This window comes from Paralichthys olivaceus, chromosome 8, assembly GCF_024713975.1.
Source record: "Paralichthys olivaceus isolate ysfri-2021 chromosome 8, ASM2471397v2, whole genome shotgun sequence".
Classification (NCBI taxonomy): domain Eukaryota; kingdom Metazoa; phylum Chordata; class Actinopteri; order Pleuronectiformes; family Paralichthyidae; genus Paralichthys; species Paralichthys olivaceus.
The window spans coordinates 18240674-18265868 of NC_091100.1; the positions used below are offsets into that span (position 1 = coordinate 18240674).

The 25195-nt window shown below is 39.9% G+C and overlaps 2 protein-coding genes across 2 annotated transcripts; both read left to right on the top strand.

The window, feature by feature from the left end:
* The first annotated feature begins 543 nt into the window (after positions 1 to 543).
* On the top strand, positions 544 to 15023 carry LOC109627560 (adhesion G protein-coupled receptor E5). Its single transcript, XM_020084155.2, has 17 exons — positions 544 to 920; positions 4274 to 4348; positions 4722 to 4880; positions 4975 to 5106; positions 6283 to 6426; positions 6746 to 6789; positions 7068 to 7178; positions 7275 to 7428; positions 7576 to 7695; positions 7786 to 7985; positions 8124 to 8291; positions 9392 to 9586; positions 10641 to 10858; positions 11090 to 11248; positions 11756 to 11936; positions 12151 to 12252; positions 12724 to 15023. The coding sequence occupies exons 1-17, from the start codon at positions 887 to 889 to the stop codon at positions 12763 to 12765; spliced, it is 2238 nt and encodes a 745-aa protein (XP_019939714.2). The 5' UTR covers positions 544 to 886; the 3' UTR covers positions 12766 to 15023.
* A 611-nt stretch (positions 15024 to 15634) lies between these two features.
* Positions 15635 to 22736, top strand: LOC109627561 (long-chain fatty acid transport protein 1-like). Its single transcript, XM_069530273.1, has 14 exons — positions 15635 to 15791; positions 15931 to 16108; positions 16206 to 16344; positions 16901 to 17156; positions 17375 to 17557; positions 18508 to 18577; positions 18818 to 18909; positions 19280 to 19389; positions 19483 to 19692; positions 20444 to 20567; positions 20670 to 20807; positions 21478 to 21642; positions 21741 to 21887; positions 21966 to 22736. Exons 2-14 carry the CDS (start codon positions 15939 to 15941, stop codon positions 22121 to 22123), a joined length of 1962 nt encoding a protein of 653 aa, XP_069386374.1. The 5' UTR covers positions 15635 to 15791; positions 15931 to 15938; the 3' UTR covers positions 22124 to 22736.
* The last annotated feature ends 2459 nt before the right edge of the window (positions 22737 to 25195 follow it).

The following is a 25195-nucleotide window of genomic DNA, read 5'->3' on the forward strand; positions in this document are numbered from 1 at the left end:
TTCTTAGTAGGTTTAACTCAGAGACTCAGGCCATTCTAAGTACTTCATTTATCCTGCTTCTGTCCTCTGTCTGTGAGAACATGTCTGGCTCTGGGTGAAAGGCTGAACTCTGAGAACGGAAGTAGGCGGTTTGGATGGAGTAAGAATCGAGGGAGTATACAGGGGAATGAATCTATGATTACTGACAAAACTCAAGTAAAGCAGCAGCTGTTTGGATTGAGTGTTAGTCATCGGCCTCTCTCCAGTCTCTGTGCCCCCCCTCCTCTCTCTCTCTCTCATGAGAGTCTCCTAAATAGCTCATGAAATAGAGGCCACATTGGAGCGTGGGGGGGGGGGGGGATGTGGAAGACCGTGGTGTAGACAGAGGAGGGGTTTGTGCAGGGCAATGTGATACGTTGCCATTGTGAGAGACACATGGAAAAAGAAACAGAGCGAGGGAAAAGAGCAAGAAGGAGCACTCTGAAGGAGTAAAAGCCACACTCATAAGAGAAGGGGAGGGAAACATAGAGAGAGAGCAGGAGGGGGTGTGTGTGGGGGTTGGGGGGGGGGGTGGGCAGGGTGTGCTCAGACTGAGAGTCTGAATCTGAATCAGAGAGGAAGAATGCTGTTGAAGGTTCACTGTTATGCTTCCTCCCTCACAAAAAATATAAATATAACTTCTACATCCAGGACTCATCTTTTACATTAGTCTTTTTCAGTTCTTTTACACTTTTTATTCATACTTTGTGGATTGCGCTGCTCTTGGACAACAGCTGCATCTGAAAATCCTAATATCTCTCTGGACTTTTTTGTGAGATTACCTAATACTTTGATCACTGGACATCAACAACTGAATACATTGTTCTGACAAAGTTGTCTTCCGTGTGGGACACTGTTTGCCTCTGCCATGGGGGTAGGGAATAAGGAGCTACTCATTCTCGGTAAGTGTGTGAGTGTGTGTGTGTGTGTGTGTGTGTGTGTGTGGGAAGGTTTCGTGAAATGTACATGGAAGTTTAGACATTGTGTTAGACTTCAGTTAATTTACTTCCCCTTATTTCTTCAGCAGACATAGTATATCCCATTAGAAGAGCCTCCAAGTTCTTGGTTTGAACCCTGGTTCTGTTGTTGGCATGTTCTCCTTGTGTCTTTGTGGTTCATCTCCTGCTTCTTCTCACAGTACAAAGTCACGTAGATACAGTAGGTGTTAGGTGCATTGGAGACTCTAGATTGACCAAATGGGTGAATGGTTGTTCCTCTTTATATTCAGACCTACCTCTCTAGCTGCATCCCCTCCACTGCCCTTAAAGTGATAAATAGATAATGGATGGATGGATAAAAAAGCTGACTGTTGTTCACCTGGGCAGCATCAGTGATGTTAACCCTGTCAGGCACTGAGCGCTGTGCAGCCGTGTTAACAGTGGTGAAGTGTGGATGGAGGTCAGGGTGGCTGCTGTGTTGTAAAAACCTCTGTCACTGCACTGATGCTGCACTGAACATGTCAGTCAGAATCAACAAGGCCTGATGGCAGCCGCAGAGTCACCACAGGAAGAATACATGAGCCTTTTCTAAACAAACCACAAACCTGATTGGAAGAATTATACACTTGGCAGATTTGTGAATAAGTTAAGGTGGTTACATCAGTATAGGCTGCCATAGATGATTTAGTATATAGAAATGTTATTAAATTATGTTATTATATAGAGAGATATATGTTGATTGTTATATTAAAACACACAGTACTAGGACCAAAGTTCATGCTATTTATCAAATACACACCATTACCATGTTTCACAATGTTTAAAATATTATACAGACCGTAGCCTTTATGTATTATGATAGTTGATATATGTGTGCAAATTGTGATGTAAAACAAAATGCTTAATACAAAGTAATAATCTTTATTTATAAGTGTATTTTATCTTCAAGCCACAGTTTGATTTCACAGCTAAAGCATAATTTTTGGGTCACACTGTTTAGTTCATGTTTGTAGCAACACTGCTAGATGTGTAAATCGAAACTGGTTGCCACAGTATTAGATAATATATTATTAGATTTGAACTCTTTGGCTTTGGCATATACTGTATAGGAAACCTAGTATGCAATTACAACACAAGATACTGTGTAGATAATCAATTACCAAAGGTCAAAAGTCAATTATAGCACAAAAATATTTCAGCATGACAATATTACATAAGTTTTTAATCCAAAGATTTTGTTTAGCTGCTTTTTTCAATAAATCTATATTGAAGCAAAGAAAAAACACAAAACGAAAAAAGAATAGGTTATAATTATGATCAATAAAAAATAAATCCAACAAAAGAGGAATTATTGTTTCTCAGAACCGTTTTTTTAAAGCTTTACAGAAACACAAATTACCCTAATTTCTGAAATGAGTATTAATAATAATTATAATAATTATAGTTAAAATCATTACAATAATGAAATAGTTGAAATAGCACCGCACTTCATTACAAAACATAGAAGACAACTAGAATAATCATAATTCAAAAACTTATTTAAATGATTAAATAATAATAAAAGATTCAAAATCGGAGACAGCTAATTATATAGTCTAATATAAAATCTAAAAAATCAAAGTCAAGAAATAAAATGATAAAAAGAACAGGCTAAAAGAAACATTATAATAGATAAAAACAAGCATGTTAAAGCCTGGTCCTCTTTGGTCAGTCTTGACCGAGGAATATCTATCATGGCCTCATCATTATACAGTATATTGGGGAGGAATGATTTAGAAGCTCAGTGAAGTAGCTTGGTGCCATGAAGGTCAACAGCAATATTTAAAATCCATTCTTGAACACACAGGCAGCCAGTGAAGGGAAGCTGATATATGGGAGATGCGATCTTGCGTACATGATTTGGTCAAGAGTCTGGCAGCTGCCTCTTGAACACCCTGAGAGTGAGCGATCATGTTTTGGTTCTGGCCTGTAAACACAGCTTCACAAAAATCCAGCTGAGACGTAATAAAACATGAATCACTTTGTGGAGAGCACAGAGGAAGAAGCTGCGCACCTCCACTTTCTCTCAGGCCCAAATGTAAAGCAACAGCAAGAGAGAGAGAGACAGAGAGAAGTGCAGCTTACACAGAGACAGAGGAGACGGATTCTGTGAGAGACAATCTATTCTTACTGATGAATGAAACTCAGTGTCACATGAAGTCAGGCCTTGTGTCTGTTTGCAGTTGTGTGGTGATAAAGTTAGAATCAATCCCACTGTTTTACTCAGTTAGACACACTCTGTCTGGTTTTGGTAAAGTGGTGTTACTGTTAGAGCTCCGGCCTCATCACACAACAACAACAGAGGGCTTATTGTGTTCTATCCCAGGGAAGGGAGCTGGATGTATTTTCTGACTTACACCATATGTAGCAGGATCTGTGCTCTGCTGCACCAGTGACTCCTGAGTCAAAGAAATGTGACATGTGTCTGCAGTGGTGTGGAGACAATCTATTATACAGGGAGTCATGGGTGGAACTTAGCAGGAGGAGGGAGTCACATTATTTACATAATAAGCATACAGTGTACAAACCCTCAATTTCAAGCATAAAGAGAGAGATACACTGTCAGTCATGTTCCGATGAACACAGCACAGACACACAAACACGTGCATTCGGCTAATATTAGAATAAAATCCAATTTCTCGGTGTGGGGGGGGGGGCTAAAATCTGATTGGCCCCTGAAATGCCCCTGTCCTGTCTGTAGTTTTAAATAAAGTACTCACTTACTTACAAATAGTAATAATAAATATGACATTTTGTTAAAGATTTTCATTTTCTAAGCTTTTTTGATGCAATCTTCTTGACCAAGGAAAGATTTATTCATCAGCTAAAAGTAAACAAGAAATGACTTAAATGTGCACCTTAAAGAAATTTTGCATGGATGTTGGATATGTAATTGGTCCCTCTGTGTAAATTAAGGACCCTTCATGGCGCCTGATTAAGAAAATCACTTCCTAAATTGAGAATAAAAACACTCTCAGGATGTTTTGTAATATTTGGCATTAAGAGCAGGGATTTTTGCAGGGGCAAATATGAGGAAGCATGGTTACAGTATTAGTATGAGTTTTTTTTAAGTGGCCAACTCAAATAGAAGTGTCCTTTTCAAACCTCCCTTGTGGTATAATATTAATAAATGTTAACTAATGTGTCGTCCTCATCATTTCAAGAATTTCCCCTTGGGGATGAATAAAGTATGTCTATCTATCTATCTATCTATCTATTGTCAGCGTCTCCCTCTATTGTAAAATAAAACTAACTGGCCTTTTTTTTTTCCCCTGCAGGCTTGTTGTGTATGCTGGAGAAATGTTTCCCTGAATGTTCTAACGGTTACGAAACCAAACAAGGGAAATGTGTTGGTAATAATCTACTATGACCTCTGATTTTAACTATCCCCTCTGTCACTGGAGTTTACCTGAAAAACAAATGTTTCTGATGACACTCCACTTGGTTATTTCCTTTTTTAGGCATCGAAGCAATGCTCATTTCCAGGGCAATTTACAATGAAAACATAAATAGAGGAGGTTTAAATTCCTCGATCACCACAATTCAAAAGCAAGCAGCTAAAAGAAATACAAATTCCTGGCATGATGGCAGTGCTGTAACTTCAGAGTGATAATCATGGTGCACAGAGGAGGTAGAAGAAAAAATGCTGATTAGAGAGATTGCTTAAAATATCATGTTTTGATGTATTTTCCTCTCTTCTTCGTTTTTTCGTATTCAAATCTATAGATCTCAATGAGTGTGAAGACTGGCAAAATAAGTGTGGGAACCACACAAGCTGCCACAACACCATTGGCAGTTTCTACTGTCAGTGCTTAAAGGGCTTCAAGAACTCTCTTGGGAAGGTCAACTTCACCGGTGGAGAGTTGACAAGTGGACAGTGCCTAGGTGTGTTTGTGTGTGTGTGTGTGTGAATGTGTGTGTGTGTGTGCAACCAGTTGCTTCTCTATGCTCATTGTTACCACCATCTTCACTCTGTCAGATATGAACGAGTGTATGAATAACGATGAAATCTGCGGCCGTGCGGGTAATTGTTCTAATCTGATTGGGAGCTACAAGTGCACCTGCGAATCTGGTTACACCAGTGGCAACAATGGCACAGAAGTCTGTAGAGGTGAGTAGTTACAGCTTTGTGTTGCTGTATATTAAGGTCGACACAACTTCCCCCCACTATCCAGAAATAAAGCTAAAACCTCCTGGACACAAATCCTGACTGCACTTTAAGAAGAGTTCTGCTGTGCTTGGATTTTGCTGAGAAAACAACATACTCAAGGAAATCATGAAAAGTGGAAGTTGACATATTGTCATCTTCCTTCTTAAGTTTTATTTTTTCACATTTAGCGATTTTGTCACTTTATGAGCGTACAACTAAACTTTGATTTTCAGCTGAGATAAAAATTCTGTCCTTGTCCATATGTGAAAAGCAACACTTTGACATGGCCAGATGGAGCACCATTAAGAACGCATGTAAAAAGTTTCGGTTTAAAACATTTGTTTGGCGTATACAAGACGTTAATACTAACTAACACACATAACACTGTGCACTTTTATTTTTGCTTATAATAGCCACAACCATAGTAGTTTCTTGATTCCATTAGTTGCTTGATGCTATCAAAAACGAGGTGAAACATCATGATTGACAGCTGAATCTCGAATGGTCAAGTACATGTGTCAGCAGAGCCCTGCTACTGCGGCTCCATCCCCAGATGGCTGTTGCACAGGCTTAACCTAATTGTGTAAGATGGCAGCGTTTGCATCAGGGATATTTTGTCTTCATTTCTGGACAGTGGGAGGAAATGGATATGCGTCCAGTTCGTGTACAGTTCACATCCACAACAAGTCACTGGTCAGATTAGTCTCACAACTCCTCAGATTATTAGTGGACATTTTTTTTTACATACATGTAGTAATGATGTCATATAAAAATGATCCTTATCATTCAAATAAAACTTAAAATAGCCTAATTCTTTTCTTCCACCTAAGGAACATTTCCAAAACAGGAAATCTGTCTGCCCGGAGCTGATTTTTGGAAATGTCCTGCATAATTTTTTTCAATTGAGATTTAGCTATGAAGTGTATCATAAAATAAAGACATCTCTTTCCTACTGCAAATACGAATAGTGTTGCATGTTGAATGAAATGAAACAAAATCTCCCATCCAGGCAAGTCCAGAACCCTTTCTCAAGATCCTAATGGCTCCACTGTGCCTCAGATACTTTGATGTTTGTTCCAATATGGACCAAAGCCATACATTATATATTTAGAACTGTTTCTACTTATCCTTTCACAGACATAAATGAATGTCAAAAAGCTGAAATTAATGGAGAGGACATCTGTGGAGAGAGAGGCTTGTGTAAGAACGAGGAAGGGAGTTATTGGTGCAAGTGTCAAAAAGGATACACCAACTACGGCAACAAAAGGACTCCATGTTCAGGTTAGTGTAGGTGTACACTGTTCCTCTGTATGGACTTAATTTCATAGTAGTGCATTTTGAATGGCTTTTATTTCCTCATGTTAAGCTTCTACTTGTTCTCATCCTCCTTGCATAAGCTTCATAACACAGTTGCCTCATTGCTCTGAATGCTCGCTCTGCCTTTATGCTGCTTCTCATGGTAACTTGTTAATGTCACAGTACTCTGTGGTTTATGAATCACAAGACAACAGGAGTGGTATCAACACTCCTCTACTTTCTAATCATACTGTGATGAAGCATCAAACTCACATGTTTTAATGTGATGTTTCCATGTTTCCAGAGCTTAACTGTGATGGCTTCAGGGCTGATAGTGGACCTACACCGGTAAGCTGCACGTAGCGTGATGTAAAACTGCAACGTCAAGAGATAAATAAAACGTGTTATGGTTTTATACCAGATTTATTCAAGCCTTCGTCCTCCTTTAGGCAACTTCGAATGTAGAGTTAGTTAAAGTCCAGCATCCCAGGGGTCAAATATCCTGTTAATCAGCATTTCCTTTATTTAATATTAGTTAGACCACACTGTGGCCCTGCAGGGTTTAGTGTATGTGAGGTTTACTATCGGGCTGAATGGTGTTATTATTCTCTCTCTCTCTCTCTCAGCTGCTCGGAGGCTTGGCAAATATTTTGTCCCTGATGAGAAACAGCTGTTTGGCTCTGTCCAATCGAAGTGCTGCCAGTGAAGAGATGGGTGATGGAGATGCTCTACTGGCGGTCAGAAAATCAGACACACACACACACACACACTAATGCACACACAAAAACACAGGCAATATTCTTAAACCCCCTCTCACTTTTGTGCTACAACAGAAACTTTTTACAGCCACCAATGCCGTCCTGTCCCCCGGTCGTCAGGACAGAGGTGAGGATGTGAGCGTGTTGCTCAGCACAGTGGATAACTCCATCATGTTCATTGGTCCTCAGCTCAAAAAAAACCACACCAAGATAAACACCACCGAGACAGGTAACATTTTCCATCAGCACAGCTCTGCCCATTAGAACACATGGGCCACTAACTTTAATGATAAATGAATGAATGAAAATAGAAATGTTTCTGGAAGCTAACTTCAACTGTGCAGGTTGATTTGTAATGAGTTATTTGCTGGAATAGATGCAGAGATTGCTGTTCAAAGGGGAAACACACGACCCAATGGACTGATCCATTTGACCAATGAGAACGCAACACTCTACACCGACTGGGAAACAGCATCAGGGACAGGAACATACCCTGGTAGACTCTTCTTCCCCTGTTTTGTCTCATCTGCTTTTCTGACAAAAGTCACGACTACCGTGAAATACCATATATATTTGTTTTTCACAGGCTTTGCTTTGGCTGCATTGCTGAGCTATAAGAACCTTCACAACTCGGTGAACAGGTCTTTTGAGGAGCTTAAAGGACAAGAAAAAGATGGCATGGATCCGTCCTTCCAGATCTTCTCTAGAGTTGTGTCTGTTGTGGTCTCTAATCCCTCCACTCAGAATCTGAGTCGCTCTGTCAATATCACACTCAGACATTTAGAGGTAGCTCCACCTGTCCCAGTCTTTCAAGTGTCTTCTATCCGTGTTACTTATTTTAAACAATTATGAGTAATCAAATATGAGGTTGTGAATAAAACAAACTGTCTGTCTGTAACATATTGGTTTTGTTATGTGTGTTAGAACACAGAGGAGTCCCCTGAGGTGAGGTTCATCTGTGCTTACTGGAATGAGAGAGAGGCCTGGTCCACAGATGGCTGCTATCAACAGCACTCCAACGCCACACACACTGTGTGTACATGTGAACATCTGAGTAGCTTTGCTGTGCTCATGGCCCTGTATCCCATTGAGGTAAGAAGGACACAAACCAATGTATTAAAAAAACCTTCAACAAGAATGGCACACAGTAGAGCACATTACAACCATTAAGGCCTAACAGTCCCTTTGAATTTCATCAAGATCTGTGAAAATGTCAACAAAATGCCCTATCTCACAATGTTAAAGGAAATTAAAAACATTCCTGGATCTGCCCCCTGATCCTGATCTACAACAAACCCATATGACATCCTTCCACCAAGTTCTGTAGTTATCTGTCAAGGAGCTTTTGACCAATGGTGCTAGGTAACAGACAAACAATTGGTAGAGGTAAATATGGGCTAAACTGCTGTGTAATGCTGTGTAAAAACACCCGTCTCTTGTCACGTCTCGAATCAGGTGAGAATCTAACTGCCGATGTGAGGACAGAACCTAATCTTTATTCTGACTTAGGTAAATAACTATGGTAGGTAAATACACAAAGTTAAGTAGACCCAGGTACAACTAATCAAGGCAAGGCAGGTAAACAAAGGCAGGAAGTTATCTGAAATAAGACACAGGTGTAAGTACCAAGACAAAGAAGAAATGTCTAAGAATATGCAAAACAACAGAGACACAAAGCCAAAAGCCAAGAGAAAGAAAGACAACAAAAATTCCATCAGCACAATAAGAGTCCAACAAAAGATCCATCCTTTTCGATACTGCTTATCCTTTCAGGGTCAGAAAGAGAGTTGGAGCCATCACAGCTGACATTTGGCAAGAGGCAGGGTAGACAAACAGAAATTACACACTCACACCTGAAGTCAATTTACTGTAGAGACTCCAATTAGCACAACTGCAATATGCTTGTCTTTGGACTGTGGGGGGTGACAGTGCTAACCACTGCACCATTACCCTCCACAAAGAAATCAAACAGTCCAGAAAAAGTCAGTCAAACACATCAGAAGTCCTAAAAACGTTTCCTCCAAGGGTCTAAATACAAATCAAAAGTCTTTCAAAAGCTGAACACAGAAGCAGAATCATTTCATCACTCTCACAAACTCTGTTTCTATTTGCAGCTGTTAAATGTAGAGTGTGAACCATCACCTGATGAGTCTAGTTAGTCACATCAGGATCTGACATGTCTTCTCCTCTAGGAAACGTTTGGGCTCCTGTTGGTGAACAAAATTATGCTGATCATCTCCATCGTGTGTCTGTTGCTGGCCATCCTGACGTTCATGTTCTGCCGCTCCATCCAAGGGACACGCACCACCATCCACCTGCACCTCTGTATCTGCCTCTTTCTGGCTGACCTCATCTTCCTGGCCGGCATTTCACGAACTGAGACTGTGGTATGTTCGTAAAAGCAAATATTTACCTCCATCATGTGGAGGAATCATCTGACTGCTTATTTTATCATTAATAAGAATGTAGTTTAGTTGAAATATTTACACTGGGTTGACCTATTTCACTCAGCTTCCTGTTCTATAGCAGCCACCTGTTCTATAACAGCCACTCTGTAATAATAATCCTCAACCCTGTTTTCTTCTCCTATTACAATGAATGAGCCAAAATAATACCTGTGTCTTATCCAGTGGCGTAAGGTAAACATAAGTACAGAGAGCTTTACTTGAATATTTGATATAAATAAACTTTATTTATAGAGCTCTTTAAGAAAAACGGTATACAAAGAAGGTCTAAGGTAAAGTGGTGCAAAGCCATTCAATCAATGTGTGTGATGTGATCATATTTTTGACTTGTTGTAAGAACCCTTACTACACTGTGTTGTTGGAGGCAGCTAATAGTGAGTTGCAGTAATCTAGAAGGCTGGGGACACAGGCATGAGTGAGAATTTGTGCATTATTGAATGAAAGGAGTGATCTGATCTTGACAATATTCATGATTTAACTGATAGCTGATTAGATGGTTTTACTAAAATGTCTTTGGGACATTAGGTCCCAAAAGGGTTTAGGTTTATGTTGGTGAGAGTGGATGCCAGTAAGGCAACTGAAGCAGATGGATTAGATGGATTTATGGATAAGTAGACTTATGTCTGCATAAAAATGCTGGACAAAAGCTGAAGTTACTAATAACTTGATCCAATGGTAACATGTGAAAGAAACAGTAAAGGGCCATGAATAGACCCTTGATGACCACATCTCCACAATATGTCAGAAGAAAATATTACTGAATACAGTTACTTTTGTATTTTACATACAAAATATATGAATAATTTCATTAAACTCATTAGTTTTTAATCATTACAAAAAGCTGTTGTCTAGACATTTCTAATTTAAAGTATTATCTTTATCACATTAGCAGTAGATGCCATGTCAAAGATTTCTCTATCAAGTGCTCCTTCCTCTCTGATCTTGTTGTTCTTTATGTTGTCACATTACTTTACAGGGCGGTTGCAGGTTTGTTGCAGCGATGCTCCATTACTTCTTCTTGGGAGTCTTCACCTGGATGTTGCTGGAAGGCGTGCAGCTCTACCGAATGGTGGTCCTGGTGTTCAATACCACCATCCGACCCCTGTACCTACTTGTCGCCGGTTATGGGACGCCCCTTGTCATCGTCATCATATCTGCCATTATTAGACCAAAAGGATACGGCACTGACAAATTGTGAGTCTGTGAAGAAAAAATAAATTGGGTGGTGATAAAAACTGTGTGTGTGTGTTTGAGTGAGTGCAGAGAAGATACACAGACAGAGGGAAGTGTGTGTGCCTCTGTGTTTGCACATCTTGCTTGTGTTATAGCGATTACATCAGTGGATTACAAAGGCCTGCTGTTATCTGTCAACTATGAACAGAAAACCTTATCATGAACATGTTTTTCTTGCTTCCTTCTAACCAGCTGCTGGCTGTCTCTGGAGGACGGTCTTATCTGGAGTTTTGTTGGCCCTGTGTGCTTCATCATCGGCACCAATGTCTTCTTCTTCATCATCACTGTTTGGAAGCTTGCCAATAAATTCAACAGCCTCAACCCGGATGTCTCTCAGCTAAACAAAATCAAGTGAGTCTCTATGTTTGTTTTCCTGTGTGACAAAGTTTGTTTTCTGTGCGTCCTCTCTTGAGAAAGGAATTGAGACATACATCGATGGAAAAACGTCAGGAATATTTTCTATTTATATATTTACCAGCTCTGCTCTCTCATGGGGATACAACTACACAACAACATATCACAAAACACAACACAAATCACAACGACAAATCACTACGACAAATATGAAAACAACAGCAAATAAGAAATTACAATTGCAGATAAGAAAACACAATAACACATCACAAAACACAACAGCATGGGCGTACCGGCTATCGATAAGGTCGCTGCTGATTTGATTGAGGCACTTCAGGGCACTGTCTGTGTCCTGTAGATACTTTGTTGAACCCTTTTTGTCCTACTTTCACTTTTCAGGGGTTTTTCCAGAAACTGAAGTGGTGAGTGAGTCATCAGTGTCTTTGAATTCATGATAATAATCTCTTTCATTCTCTATCTGTTGCCTTTTCCACCCACATCCAGAGCATTCACAGTGACAGCTATAGCCCAGATGTGTATACTGGGTCTCATGTGGGTGTTTGGGACCTTACTGTTCCAAGATGGCACCATGCATTTCAAGAGGGTGGCAGCGTATATCTTCATTATTCTGAACAGCGTGCAGGGGGCGCTAGTCTTCATCTTGCACTGCCTACTGTCCAAACAGGTAGGGCACATAAGATACTCTCTGACACACAAGAATTTATTTTATAGTTAGGTTGTGTGTGTGTGTGTGTGTGTGTGTGTGTGTGTGTGTGTGTGTGTGTGTGTAACTGGGAGCTGTTAAATGTGTTCAAGATATTTTAAAAAAGTATAAAATGAGTGAGTAGATAATCAGTGGACTTTTGTTTCCATCCCTGATGTTTTACTGACCTCTGCAGGTGAGAGATGAGTACGCACATTTCCTCTCCTGCATCTGCAAACCACAGAAGAAGAGGTACTCAGACTTCAGCAGTACCAATCCCTCCAGCACTCAGTCACAAGTAAGCATGAAGTGATTACACACACTCTGTCATCTCCAAGACATTATCACTTTTATTCAACTGCTGTTACTTAAACATATATATATATACTCCACTATATTGACAGTGTGACAGAAAAAGTGTGATGATTTTAAGTCTATATTTTGGTGCAGTATTTTTTTACCTATTTATTTATTTTCCATATTGATATGAACCTGTGATTCTGAACAATGCTTAGCAAACATAACATTGATGATAAAAGAGGTATTTATACAAAAGAAAATGTTTAACCAAGATGAAGGGAGCAGCAATGGTAATCGTTAGAGGTAGCACTATAATGTTTCATACTTTAAAAAAGTGAGTACGATAGTATAGCTTACAAGGTACTACTAAAAAACAATCTAATTCAGTGAAATATTATTTACATTCTTCCACCACTGCAGACACATTATCTTACCATTGTTCTAACCTGTCTTCTTTCTGTTTGTTCAGGGCTCTAAAAGTGGGCAGCACACCAGTGAATCCCAAATATAAAGAGGTCCGTCTTTTATTCCTCCTCCTAGACCTTGAACGATTTGGATCACTTCAAATAAAAATTCAGTCATGACTCATTCACCTGAATGTGAGTTTAAACTCTGGTTTGCTGTTGTGTATTGCAGCAAAATCATATGCTAGACAAAGGTACAGAAAAAAAAATACACAATACAGACAGGTGTTAAATTAAGGAATAACAAACATACAGTGTCTTGGTATTGACAATGATTGTGCACTGCACTTGGGAATCAGTGGGGAGTTTTATCTGCTCAGGCCTCATCAAAGAGAAATTAACATCAACCCTGCACCAAGGACACACAAGAAAAATGTTGCTTTAAATCAGAGACTATTTTTTAAAGATGGACGAAGCATCTCCACTTCCTCCCACTGTCCTGAAAATTAAGCCAAAATATCGGAAATATACGGATATAAAAGCTGCCATCTTGTGCATTGGGAGCCAGAGTTAGCATCAGGGGATAGTGGGGTTCTACGCATGACCAATCTTGAGTCAGTCTCAGCTGTCAATCATGTTGTTTCACCTCATTTTTATGGTATAAAATTACTAACTAACAAAACTTACATCAGTGTGATAGGAACTACCTAAAATGACAGACACCTTTTTTGAGAAGAATGTACTTGACATGTACTTTGGTCCATGCACCATCTTCTAACATGGAAGAGGAAGGATTTATTCCTATTCCTATAGGCCTATTCTGCAGCCAGCCACCAGGGGGCAATCAAGAATTTTTGGCTTCACTTTTGGGGAGCAGGTGTGTCGTCCATCTTCATATAAAGTCTATGCTTTAAACAAACATGTTACTTGCAGAAGTTACGTCCAAACCCACTGATAATCATGTACATCACTAATGGTAAAATTTAAGTATATTGATAATGACTGAATTTCTATTTTGGTGTGAGTTAATACTTTACATGTTGTCATTGTTGCAGCAAGCAAAGAGAAGCTAAAAGTGTTTATTTGGGAACTCTGTAAGTGAAAGTGGAGATATTTTAGTAGCTTATCAGTTGAACCAGAACATATCACTGTTGTAGAATAAGCTGTATTACTCATGGGAGTGGTTAAAAGTGATAGTGATGCAGACTATTTATTTTCCAAGAGCAGACTATGAAGTCTACATTATGTAGGCTACAAGGCAATTTGTTTAAAGCATGAGCATACAGTTTTATATAAACGTTTGATGTAAAAATCTGGACAGGTGGGTGTTTTTGCTCAGGGGGGCTTCACAGAATATCTTTGTCTCCATGTACTGTATTTAAAAGTATGCTGTGCCAGTGGTAACAACTGACTGATGATGAAAATTACCCATGAAGTGCCTCTGACGGCTCCTCCCATGTGGGCGTCTGCAAGGATTTTCTGTCTGTTATTACTTGCTTTAAAACAAAATAGGTTCTTTTTTAAAAAGGACTTATGGCTGTTTTTAAATAATCTATCTTGGCTTGCAAATGAGCTGTGCCTAATTCCATCTGTGTATATGAAACTTCTTTTATTCTTGAAATTGTAAACAAAGTAATCTTGTCCAAAATGACTGCTTTGACCAATCACAAAACAGACCCACCCCTGTGATAAGCCTGCAGCTTCCTGCAATCATAATGTGATTATACAACTTAGCCTGTGCCTCGACACACTGTCAGTGAGTGTAAGGTCTCACATTCCTGAAATGAGAACTTCAGCCATGTTGATGAAGTCTAATGGGAGTTGTACAAATTGTATTTAATTGCACTTTAATTGTACAAAATGATCATCCAGCACACCCTTGAGTCATCCAGTCCCACTTACAGAACCAGAACTCTTTAAGTTAAGCTTAGTTTTATTCTACAAATATATATTTTTTAACTTTTTGATAGAAATTGATTGGATTATCTGAAAGACATTGATTCTTTTGATATTTTGGATTAAAATCTCTTTTTATGTGATTTGTTTACATTGAAATTGTTTCTCCCTTTTGTTTTGAGACCCTAATGAATGCCACATCTGTATAGATTGGTTCTCAAGTGTGAGTGCAAAAACTGTGTCTTGACCAATGACATGGATTATTCATACATTGCGAAATGTATTTCTCTGTGAAAAAGCTACCATGCTGTATGCAGAATTTTGTGAATGTAAGATTGTTTTTGTTAGAATTTACTTTATATGCTGTAGTTTGGAGGTATATGAACCTATTTTTCTACTTTATTTTGTTGTACATTGGTAGTATTTTCTTTAAAGAACATGTAGCAGTAAATAAAAACATTCACTTCTACTTCGTGTGAAAAATCTTTGTGCAGCATGTTAACATTAGTTAAGTTAGACGACCAAGGAACATGGGTTTTTCTGCAAGATCATTGAACCATGTTTACTTTTAATTGATTCAGCATAAAGGCCTGGAATTTGCCAACAAGTTTTCCAATTGTTAGAAAGCAATATATAAGAATATATGAGGACCACACACACAAACACACACACACACACACACACACACACACACACACACACACACACACACACACACACACACACACACACACACACACACTGCAACTGTGCAATTGTGATATCTTTCCAAATTTAGGAGAAATAGTTTTTGAACTCATCTTCTCCCTACACACTGAAGCCAAAACTTCAGATTCATTTTCAGCCTTTTCTTTTTTGGGGTTAGGGTTATGTATTTTTTAGGCAGGAATGTTGTTTACCATCTACCTTTTTCATTTGTCAGCAATCCCACATCAATGGCTTCAGAATTTGTATTTTTGTGGTGTTATAACTGAGATTGTATCACAACTTGCCCCCAGGGGTAATGAATCACTCTGACTAACACAGGAGCATTTTCACACTGACGCAGGACTTCATGAGTTGTAACCTGCGCTGCTCTCTGCTGAGCACTGCCACTTATCAGGCATTCTGTCTCTGACAACTGCTCTGCGAGCATCAGATAGCTTCTCTGAGCTGCTACACTGTGGCTTGACCGGAAACTTAGCTGACATTCACTTTATAAGGACCTGTGGAGGAGCTCCAGAGTCAACTGCTGCTGGTAAGTCAAGTACTTATTTTATTTCTTGATGAGTGAGGGCTGAAAATTCTGTATAGATAAGCTTCCTCTCATCAAATCATAAGAAGTGTGTTTGTTTTGGTTGAATTACTGCATGGAGTCACTTTTTGTATTTCCACAGATTACATTATGCATCCGATTAGTGGGGCCATACTGTGCCTCACTGTTTTGGGGGCTTTAAAGTTGCTGTCTCTCCCCTTGTTCTGGGGACTCCCGGTGGGGCTGGTGCTCTGTATGGCCTCGAGGGGTTCCTGTAAGTTCATTCTTGTGGCTCTACGCACCATCAAAAGAGACTTAATGTAAGTAGTTTGTGTGGATATGATTGTGCATGTGTGTTTCTCACTCTAGTCCTATTTAGTCCTATCTAGTCCTAACTGTCTTTCCTCCATCTGAAAGGTGTCTAGTTGTCATACTCAGAGTGAGGTTTTCCATGAAGAGTAATCTGCGAAAAAGAAGCACTATCCCTTCCCTGTTTGGCCAGATAGTGACACGGCACCCCGACAAACCGGCCTTGATCTATGAGGCCACAGGAGAGGTAAAGACATACCAGTAATATATAATAATAAACTTTATTTGAAAAGCACATGAAGGCAAACAATATGAAATCATTAAAGAAATTAGAAGATCACACAGCAATAGAGTACAGATACAGAAATAAAAAGAGATAAGAAAAGAGTAAAATCAAGATAAAATAAAACATAACATTTTTGGTAAGAACAGAACTAGGAGAAAAGACATCTATAAAAATGTGTCTGTAAGTGAGATTTAAAAGAGGATAAAGAGGGCCTTCATGGAGACCTCAGGTTACAACCGTACATAGTGACATAAGATCTGAAATGTACTTTGGTGCAAGTCCAGAAGGGGCTTTAAGAGTCAGCAATAAAATCTTAAAATCAAGTCTAAAATGTACCGGAAATCAATGATGAGAAGCTGAAATGGAAGTTATATGCTCTCTTTTAATAGATTTGATGAGGACTAAAAGTACAACAAATAAATGCAGCATCAATGACATCACCACCTCCACTGACATGGAAATGAAACACAAACACCCTGCACAGACTTTGGACTTTTCCCTTATCACTCTGTTCCAGGTTTGGAGTTTCAGGGAACTACAGGAGCGATGCCATGCTGTGGCACACTGGGGGCTGGCACAAGGCTGGGCTGAGGGTGATGTGGTGGCCTTGTACATGGAGAGCCAGCCTCTAGTGGTTGCTCTGTGGCTGGGTCTCGCTACAGTTGGCGTGGAGGCCGCACTCATCAACTACAACCTTCGACAGCGCTCGCTGCTGCACTGCATCAGTGTGTCTGGTGCTCGGGCAATGGTGTTTGGGACAGAGCTGACGGAAGGTGGGAACAGATCATAAATCAAAGAGATAAAGATGCTGCGAGTTCAGTTATGTGTGATGGGTAGTTGATATGCAGTTGTGTCGAGTTTGATACTTAACTAAAGAGAAAAATGAAATCAAGCAAGGCTGAAGATACATTGCTGCTCTCAGTTAATGCAATAATGTGTGGCAGCATGCTACTTCTGCATTTGTAACGTTTAACTTCTGGTGACGCTGAAGCTGTGTCAGAGGTGAGCAGCTCTCTGCAGCCCAGCATGGTTTTGTTCAGCAGTGGTGAGCAGCAGCAGCAGCAGGAGGAAAAGGAGGTGAAGCTTCACAGCCTCAGTGTCCAGAACCTTGATGCCCTGCTGGCCTGTTCACCCAAACACCCACCAAACTTCACGCTCAGGAAGGAATTTAACGGTGAGGGTCTGAAGAGTGTGTATGTATGGCTGTGTTGCCAGACTATAGACTTGTGTTACACATCAAATAGTTTTGATTGCAACATCTTCTTCTCTGCAGCAAGTCTTTGCCTGCAAGAGCAAAACTGCTCACAGCCAGACTGTAATCTCTGGTATTCTTTTGAATCTATTCTTCATGTGCATACGACTGTCTAATAAATCATCAACCCCCACAAATTGATTGATATACAAAATTCCAGCATATTGTGAAAGATATTGTAACATACATTTCTGGGTAAAGCACGAGTTAACAGACAGTTGCATCTGTGCCACTGCATCTAACTTTTAATGATCAAATCACACACTTCACATCACATTACATCACATCTTACCTCATACCTCATATCACTTCGCCAACCTTTATCATCACAAACATAACATGCATACAAGGTGCACCCAATTCCAGATCTATCAAGGAGCAGAAGACAATATGTATTCTGTTTATTTTACCAGAACAACAATGTTGCCTCAGATTCCAGGAAACATAAACAACGTATAAACCACAAGTACTATTAATTGAATAATCTAAATTGTTAAACTTAAATCTAGAGAAAAATAAATCTACAAAATGAATTGAATCCTACCTTCTTCTCTTTCTTCAGACAGTATGTCCTAAATTCAAAGTTTTTGAATGTCAACGTTTCTCCTATTGATTTGCTTAACTGTTTTGTTTCACCTGTGTGATCACATAACATTCCTAAGTAGCTCCTTGTCAAGTCTTTGCTTGCTCGCTCTGTCACACAGAGTAAAGGTTGGGAGAAACATGTTACGGAATGATGGAGGTTGCATTCTGCACACGAGACACAAAGCAAATAAACAAAAGACAAAGCATGAAGGTGAAATGCATTTTTAACATTCCTTATGAAAATCAGCTCCTGTAACAGCTGGGTTTTTATGTCTCTCTCTGTGCAGACAGACTCTTTTACATCTACACGTCTGGTACAACAGGAATGCCAAAGGCAGCTGTGGTGGTGCACAGTCGGTGAGTTTATTTGTGATCTCTTCTGAACTGATTCTTCTGCAATGATGCATCTTTGGACAAAGCACATTTTTAATGACACTTACAGTAGAAACATTTGGAGCAGTAGGTAGATTAAAATCATGACGTCATAATCAACTGCATTTACAAGTGTTTCAATTAGAATCAGGAGCCACCAGTGTCTCCTGATGAGATGAGCTGTGGTGAAGATGAATGTCAGTCTATTCCCATCTTTCCTGTCAGGTATTTTCGCATCGCTGCCTTTGGTTTCCACTCCTTTGGCCTGCGACATGATGACATCATATACAACTGCCTCCCACTGTATCATTCTGCAGGTAGGCCATCTTTTGCCTGAGTGACAGATTTTCCTTGCTAATAGGCATCATAAGCAACACATCTTCTTCGTTGGTGGCAGTCATGTAAGCAAACTTGGCTCCACTTACTCTGGCTCACTGAAATACATGGCTGATAACAGCAACATGAACCTACTAGTGGGTTTAATAGGCTTCTCCTAGCATATTCCCATTCAATGGTCTGATAACAGTCAAATCGGTTGAATGGTGACATCTGAGTCCATGTTTCTGACCAGATTACTGAAAGTAAAGGCTCACATGTTAAGCTTTAGGAAAACCTGAATGAGTTTTGTCTTTATCAATTTAAACTATTTATGACTGTGTGAGTATGCGTTCATGTGGATGTTAACAGGAACCATCATGGGTGTAGGACAGTGTTTGCTCTTTGGTTTGACCATTGTAATCAGGAGGAAGTTCTCAGCCACTCGCTTCTGGGATGACTGTTTTAAATACAAGTGCACTGTGAGTATTCACTGCCATAGGAAACATGCTCCTGAATCAATACTGACTGGTCACATTTTTGAAGGCATTATTGATCTGTCTTGTGTGTTTTAGGTGATCCAGTACATAGGTGAGATCTGCCGGTACCTGTTGGCTCAGCCGGTCCGGCCATCTGAGGCACATCATCAAGTCCGTGTTGCCTTTGGTAACGGCCTCCGTCCCTCTGTGTGGGAAGAGTTTGTCCAGAGATTCAGAATTCAAAGAGTTGGGGAATTTTATGGGGCCACAGAGTGCAACTGCAGCCTGATCAACATAGATGGAAAGGTGTGTTTGTGCTTTTTGTAATGAATTAAAGTGACACAATACAAAAAAATCTGTTCTTGGCTATACTCCCCCTACATCTTGGATGCATTATCCACTGTCGTAAATAAGAGTTGCAGTCTGAGCCTCCTCGTGCATGCAGCCACACACGCATTTGTTGACAAGCTGACGGAGACACTGGCACCTCAGAAGGCTCACACAGTTTTTGGGGTCTGGTAGTAATCATCTGCACATTCACTGTACTCACCTCAGAGTAGAACAGCAGCATACAAGCTCACAAGCTAACGCTGCAAGTAAGTAGCCTATGCATTTCTTCATGTCAGAGCATGATGTGCATCAAATAACATCGAATTGTTTTGCTAACTTGCTAAACCTCTATTGAAATTAGTTCACCTGCTTCTGACGACACTCTTGCTTGGTTTCTTACTCTGTCATTTTTCCTTTCCTCTTCTTTGTTTCCTCATACATTGTCCTCTTATGTTTCTTTGTTTTTGCCATTATGTCCACATTAAGAATGGAGAACTAGTTGTCTCTTATGGCTGCTAGCCCAGCTCCGGTTATTGCTGTATGACATATGTCGTAAAGCAGGTCGTAATGTTCTGGCACCAGAGTTGCATAGTGCAGTTGTGACAGACTTCTTCCTATAAGTTTGTTACTGTCATTATCATTTTGAAGTGTGTGTTGCTCTAAGTATAGATTGAAGAGTTTTTTCAGCTTCATTCTATCTCATGTACATATGTTATCACATGTCCAGGTGGGGTCATGTGGTTTCAACAGCCGCATCCTGCCCGACTTCTACCCCATCAGACTGGTCAGGATGCAGGAGGACGGGAAGCTGCTCAGGGATTCACAGGGACTCTGTGTACCTTGTCCTCCTGGTGAGAACACACCACCCCAACACTACAAACAAACAAACGTTTTATAAAAGTAGAATTTTGAGTATGAAATGTTTCCCCCCTCCCATCTCTGACTCTCTGCAGGTGAGCCAGGAATGCTAATGGGACACATCAACCACACTGATCCGCTCAGGAGATTCGATGGTTACGCTGATCAGGATTCCACCAATCAGAAAATAGCTCAAGATGTCTTCAAGATCGGAGACACTGCTTATGTCTCAGGCATGTTTTATTCTGTCTTTTTAATATACAGTCAGAATAGAGATGATTAAACAGTCCAGACACACATAATTAATTAACTTTAAATTGCCCTGAGGTGAAGGAGAGTCACTGATGACATACTAGGAATCTTTTAACAGTGCTCCCTGCACTCCCTGTGGGTGATGATGATGATGATAATGAGGAATATAATTATTATGATGATGATGATGATGATGATGATGATGATGATGATGATGATGATGATGATGAAGAGTACCTCTGCCAAAGGGGTTATGTTTTCGTCTATGTTTATTTGTCAGTTAGTGGGAAAAAACAAAAAACTACTCAGGTGATTTCAATGAAATTTTGTGGAGGGGTGGGGCGTGACCCATAAGAAAGAACCCATTCAATTTTGGTGTCCAATTCAATTCAGCAAGTGGATCCTAGATTTTTGTTCACTTTTTCAACTTTTCCTTGATTTCCCAGAGAATCATTTATGGATCTTGGTGATAAAAAAAATCAGGTATCTTGAGGGGACAAATGAATGTGTGCCATTTGGTCCAGATCCAAATAAACTCTCAGTCTAGTGAATTTAAATGGGATTTCTTAAAGGGAATGTTGGGCCTTGGCGGAGATATACACTCTACTGAGTGTCTACTTCTTATTATTTCTGCCTCTGTCTGTCTTCCAGGTGATGTGCTGGTGATGGATGAATATGGCTACATGTATTTCAGAGACCGCAGTGGCGACACGTTTCGATGGCGAGGAGAGAACGTGTCCACCACAGAGGTGGAGGGGGTCCTCAGTGGCCTGCTGGGACACTCTGATGTCGCTGTCTATGGAATTTCTGTACCAGGTAGAAATGAGACAAAAAACACTGGGAAAAAAAAGATTAACAGTTTTATGTGGGTGTCAAATTGTTTTGACCTCTGCTTATTCCGTCACCGTGTGCAGGTGTGGAGGGAAAGGCTGGCATGGCAGCCATTGCTCATGCAGGAGGCCCGTTTGACATTGAAGCATTAGGGATCGCTTTACAAGAAGCTCTGCCATCCTACGCACGACCTGTTTTCCTTCGGCTCATGCCATCTGTTGACACAACAGGTGAGAAACATGGCAAGGACGTGTAAATACACTCATTAATAAAGTACTGTCAACTTATTTTTTAACCTTTGCCCTCAGGTACTTTCAAAATTCAGAAGATGCGGCTACAGAGAGAAGGATACAGGCCACAAGAGTCGAGTGAAGACATATATTTTTTGAACAGTCGGGCCGGGAGTTACGAGCCTGTTACAGATGAACTGTACCGTGCCATCAATGAGGGAGAGGTGCGTCTATGAGGCAGGAGGATGGATAGATAGACTGTTGAAGAGGATAGTATGAACTGTAAGTTTCAAAGGGAAAGAAAGAAAGAAAATACACAGATATATTTCCCTCCTAGAAATAATGAATACATCTTGATTATCCCTGATGACTGTGGAAACATGGATTGCTTCCTGGATCAATAAGACAAAATGTGTAAAGCCATAGCAATACCGCATGCCAACCAAAGGTTCAACCTTAAGGTTCACATCAGGATTGTAAACCTAGAGCACTGTATTTTTGACAGAAAAGACACATTTGCTATTTCACAAGTGAAATTGCTGGCATGTATTTTGTTCAGAACATAAGAAGACCAGAAGAGCTGCATCATTGCCTGAAGTGGCCCACATGGAAAGCGGAAAGGTCTGTTGTTGCAAATCTGAGAATAGTCCTTTTTCTGGACCCTAAATTAAATCTATAATACATGAAATGTCAGTTTGAGATACACAAATGTTCTGGGGCACTGATGATTGAATGGTTGTTTGTATACATACATAAATGAACCAACCGTAATGCACTGTATTATACTATGTGTTCATGTAATTCCATTTTCTGTAAAATACATTTAATAAAACATACTAAAGCCTGTAACGGTTATGTTATTTGATCATTTAAACTTTTTTTTACATCACACATGAATCTGAAACTCAGGTGTGACTTTAAATGTGAGCCATCTTTTCCTTCAGTCCATTTAAGTATATGTTCTCAGCTCCTCCTAGTTGTCAAAAGGAGAATTACTTTGAAATGCCGCTCCATCTGTGTCTGTTGGAACACCGGGAGGTCAAAGACATCCCTTCATCCAGCGTGTTTGAAACTTGTGTTCAGTCATGTTGCTTAAAGTGGCCACATTGTGGAAACTGTACCATTTGATTATAAAGCAGGCCTTGCTGCTTGAGTACAACTTTAACCTACCTTTCAGTACAGGAGACAGATTCAGTTTATGTTCCCCTGCAACATATTCATTAGTCAGCCCTGTATGCTGACAGTATTTACAGAAACACCACCATCATCTTGCTTTATGTGCAGGTCAAATTCCATGTGACATGAGATCTAAACGTGTACATTCGATACAAGGATAGAAACAGTAATTACCAGCTCAGTTTCAACCTCGGTGCCTCTTTAAAAACGCACTCTAAATTCTGCTTGGATAAACTAATCCTGCATTAACACAAGGCGGCATCTGTTTGGGCAGGAAAATGAATGTTTGCAGAGGATGAAAAAATGTTTGACTGCGTCTTGGTTAAAATATCTTCTTGCTGTGGTCGCAGCAAGCATCTAAATTAAAATGTAAAATGTCATGAGGGGGCCCCCTCTGTCTTGGTAAAAGATAGGGTTCAAATCTTGGACGAGCCGTTGCTGTTGAGAGCTCCACTGTCATTTGATTTCTCCGTGCTGCTGTTTGGCTTGGCTCTGTAGCAGCGGGCGCGACTCGAACCAGAAAAAAATGCCTTCAAACACTCTTACTGGCGATTATCTACCCTATTGAAGTGTCCTTGTGGAAAACAGTGAAATCCCTGCCAGCTGCTCTGTGTCTGATCCTTTAGCATGATGTTCTGTGGCTTTCAGGAGTACAGAGGAGGAACAAGTCAGTCTGCTTAAAGCCTTTTACTTCAGTGGTACCCTCATGGCATTGTAATATACATTTCACTGGTCACAAGATAAGTAATGGGGCTTATTGTTCTTTTATATTATTAAAAAATACATTCATGCATAATTCATTATTATTGTGAAATACTGCATCTTGAATACTTTGCATGACACTGTGATTAAACTGCATATGAAACATGGACAAATAAAACTGTGATGGGGGGGTCTTATAGAAAAGTTGATTTGTTTGAAGAAAATGTGTGTGTGTGAGTTTAAGATACGGAAAAATAAAATAATCCAACCACCCTTTTGGGCATTTTGAAGCCTTCATTGTGGTAAAGAAAACAAAATCACCTATTAATTCCAGCACAGTGACCTTCATCAGGGTGACTAACCTGAAGTGAAGGAAGAACAAGACATTTATAGGCCTGGGGAATAACAGGAAAGGAGATAGTACAGTCACATCCTAGATATAATAGAGGAAAATACACTGAAAGTACACTGAAGAAAAAACACAACGAATAATCCAGCACCAATTATATACAGATAAATACACATTAAAGAAACAAGAACACACTTATTTTTTAAGTCTTTGAACATCCAACATTGTTTTACCTCTAAATCCAATTTCACTGTCATGAATGAAAAGCATTTTGTTCATTATTAAATAGCATTTTCTTTTCCTCCCTGCTTTGTACTAATATTTCTTTTTCTTGCAAGAGTTCGATCAATAATTGTTTTTCTAACTAGTAGAATTAAACTTTTCGGTGCACTGAAACTGTTTTAGAGATTTACTGATACTAGATTCCTTCTTCACAGTCCGTTGCAGCCTCAGTTAAGGGGTAAACTCCGTGTCCTACACGATTCACAGCTGCATGTTGTTTACAAAAAGGCTCCAGGTCATCCAAGCAGAGCATAGACAGGCTCTCTTCATGTTCCTCACATTGAGTCAACCAACCGGAGACATGTGGCCTTCTCCCTCTGATCCAGGGAGAGGAAATAAGCAGCTCTCGTGGAGGGGGGGCTACTGGTGGTCGGAGCCTTCAGATATGTTTGGTTTGTGTCAGAGAGAACACATGCGAGGAGCAGTGGGACCCTGTGTTTCAGGATCAGTGATGCATGTGCAGTTCAGACTCCATCTCAGACTTGAAGTTTAGCCAACATGCCTACACCAGATGCAGCCATTCATCACCTTGCAGTGTCAGTCTGACATATATGCCTCTGTGATTTATGTTATATCATCACATCCCGAGGCCAAATTCTTTCCTGGGCCTTTGCTCATCATTTCTCACCCATTTCCACTCATGGTGGTGCAGCGGCTCTTTCACTGACTGGCAGAGTTTGCATGAAAATTTCTGGCGTGATGAAGTTCTTCTTAAATGTAGTTGTTAATGTTTGTTAAATTATTTTGTGTGTAATAAAGACTGTTGTCTATTTTTAAAATTTCAAATAAACTAATAAAT

Bases quoted from the DNA above. Each gene is read 5' to 3' on its own strand.
- LOC109627560 (XM_020084155.2), top strand. From the start codon at position 887: ATGGGGGTAGGGAATAAGGAGCTACTCATTCTCG. The intron at 5,107-6,282 runs GTGAGTAGTTAC...ATCCTTTCACAG, and splicing joins TGGCACAGAAGTCTGTAGAG to ACATAAATGAATGTCAAAAA. The intron at 9,587-10,640 runs GTATGTTCGTAA...ATTACTTTACAG, and splicing joins TTTCACGAACTGAGACTGTG to GGCGGTTGCAGGTTTGTTGC.
- LOC109627561 (XM_069530273.1), top strand. From the start codon at position 15,939: ATGCATCCGATTAGTGGGGCCATACTGTGCCTCACTGTTTTGGGGGCT. The intron at 17,157-17,374 runs GTGGGAACAGAT...GTGACGCTGAAG, and splicing joins TGGGACAGAGCTGACGGAAG to CTGTGTCAGAGGTGAGCAGC. The intron at 20,568-20,669 runs GTGAGAACACAC...GACTCTCTGCAG, and splicing joins CTGTGTACCTTGTCCTCCTG to GTGAGCCAGGAATGCTAATG.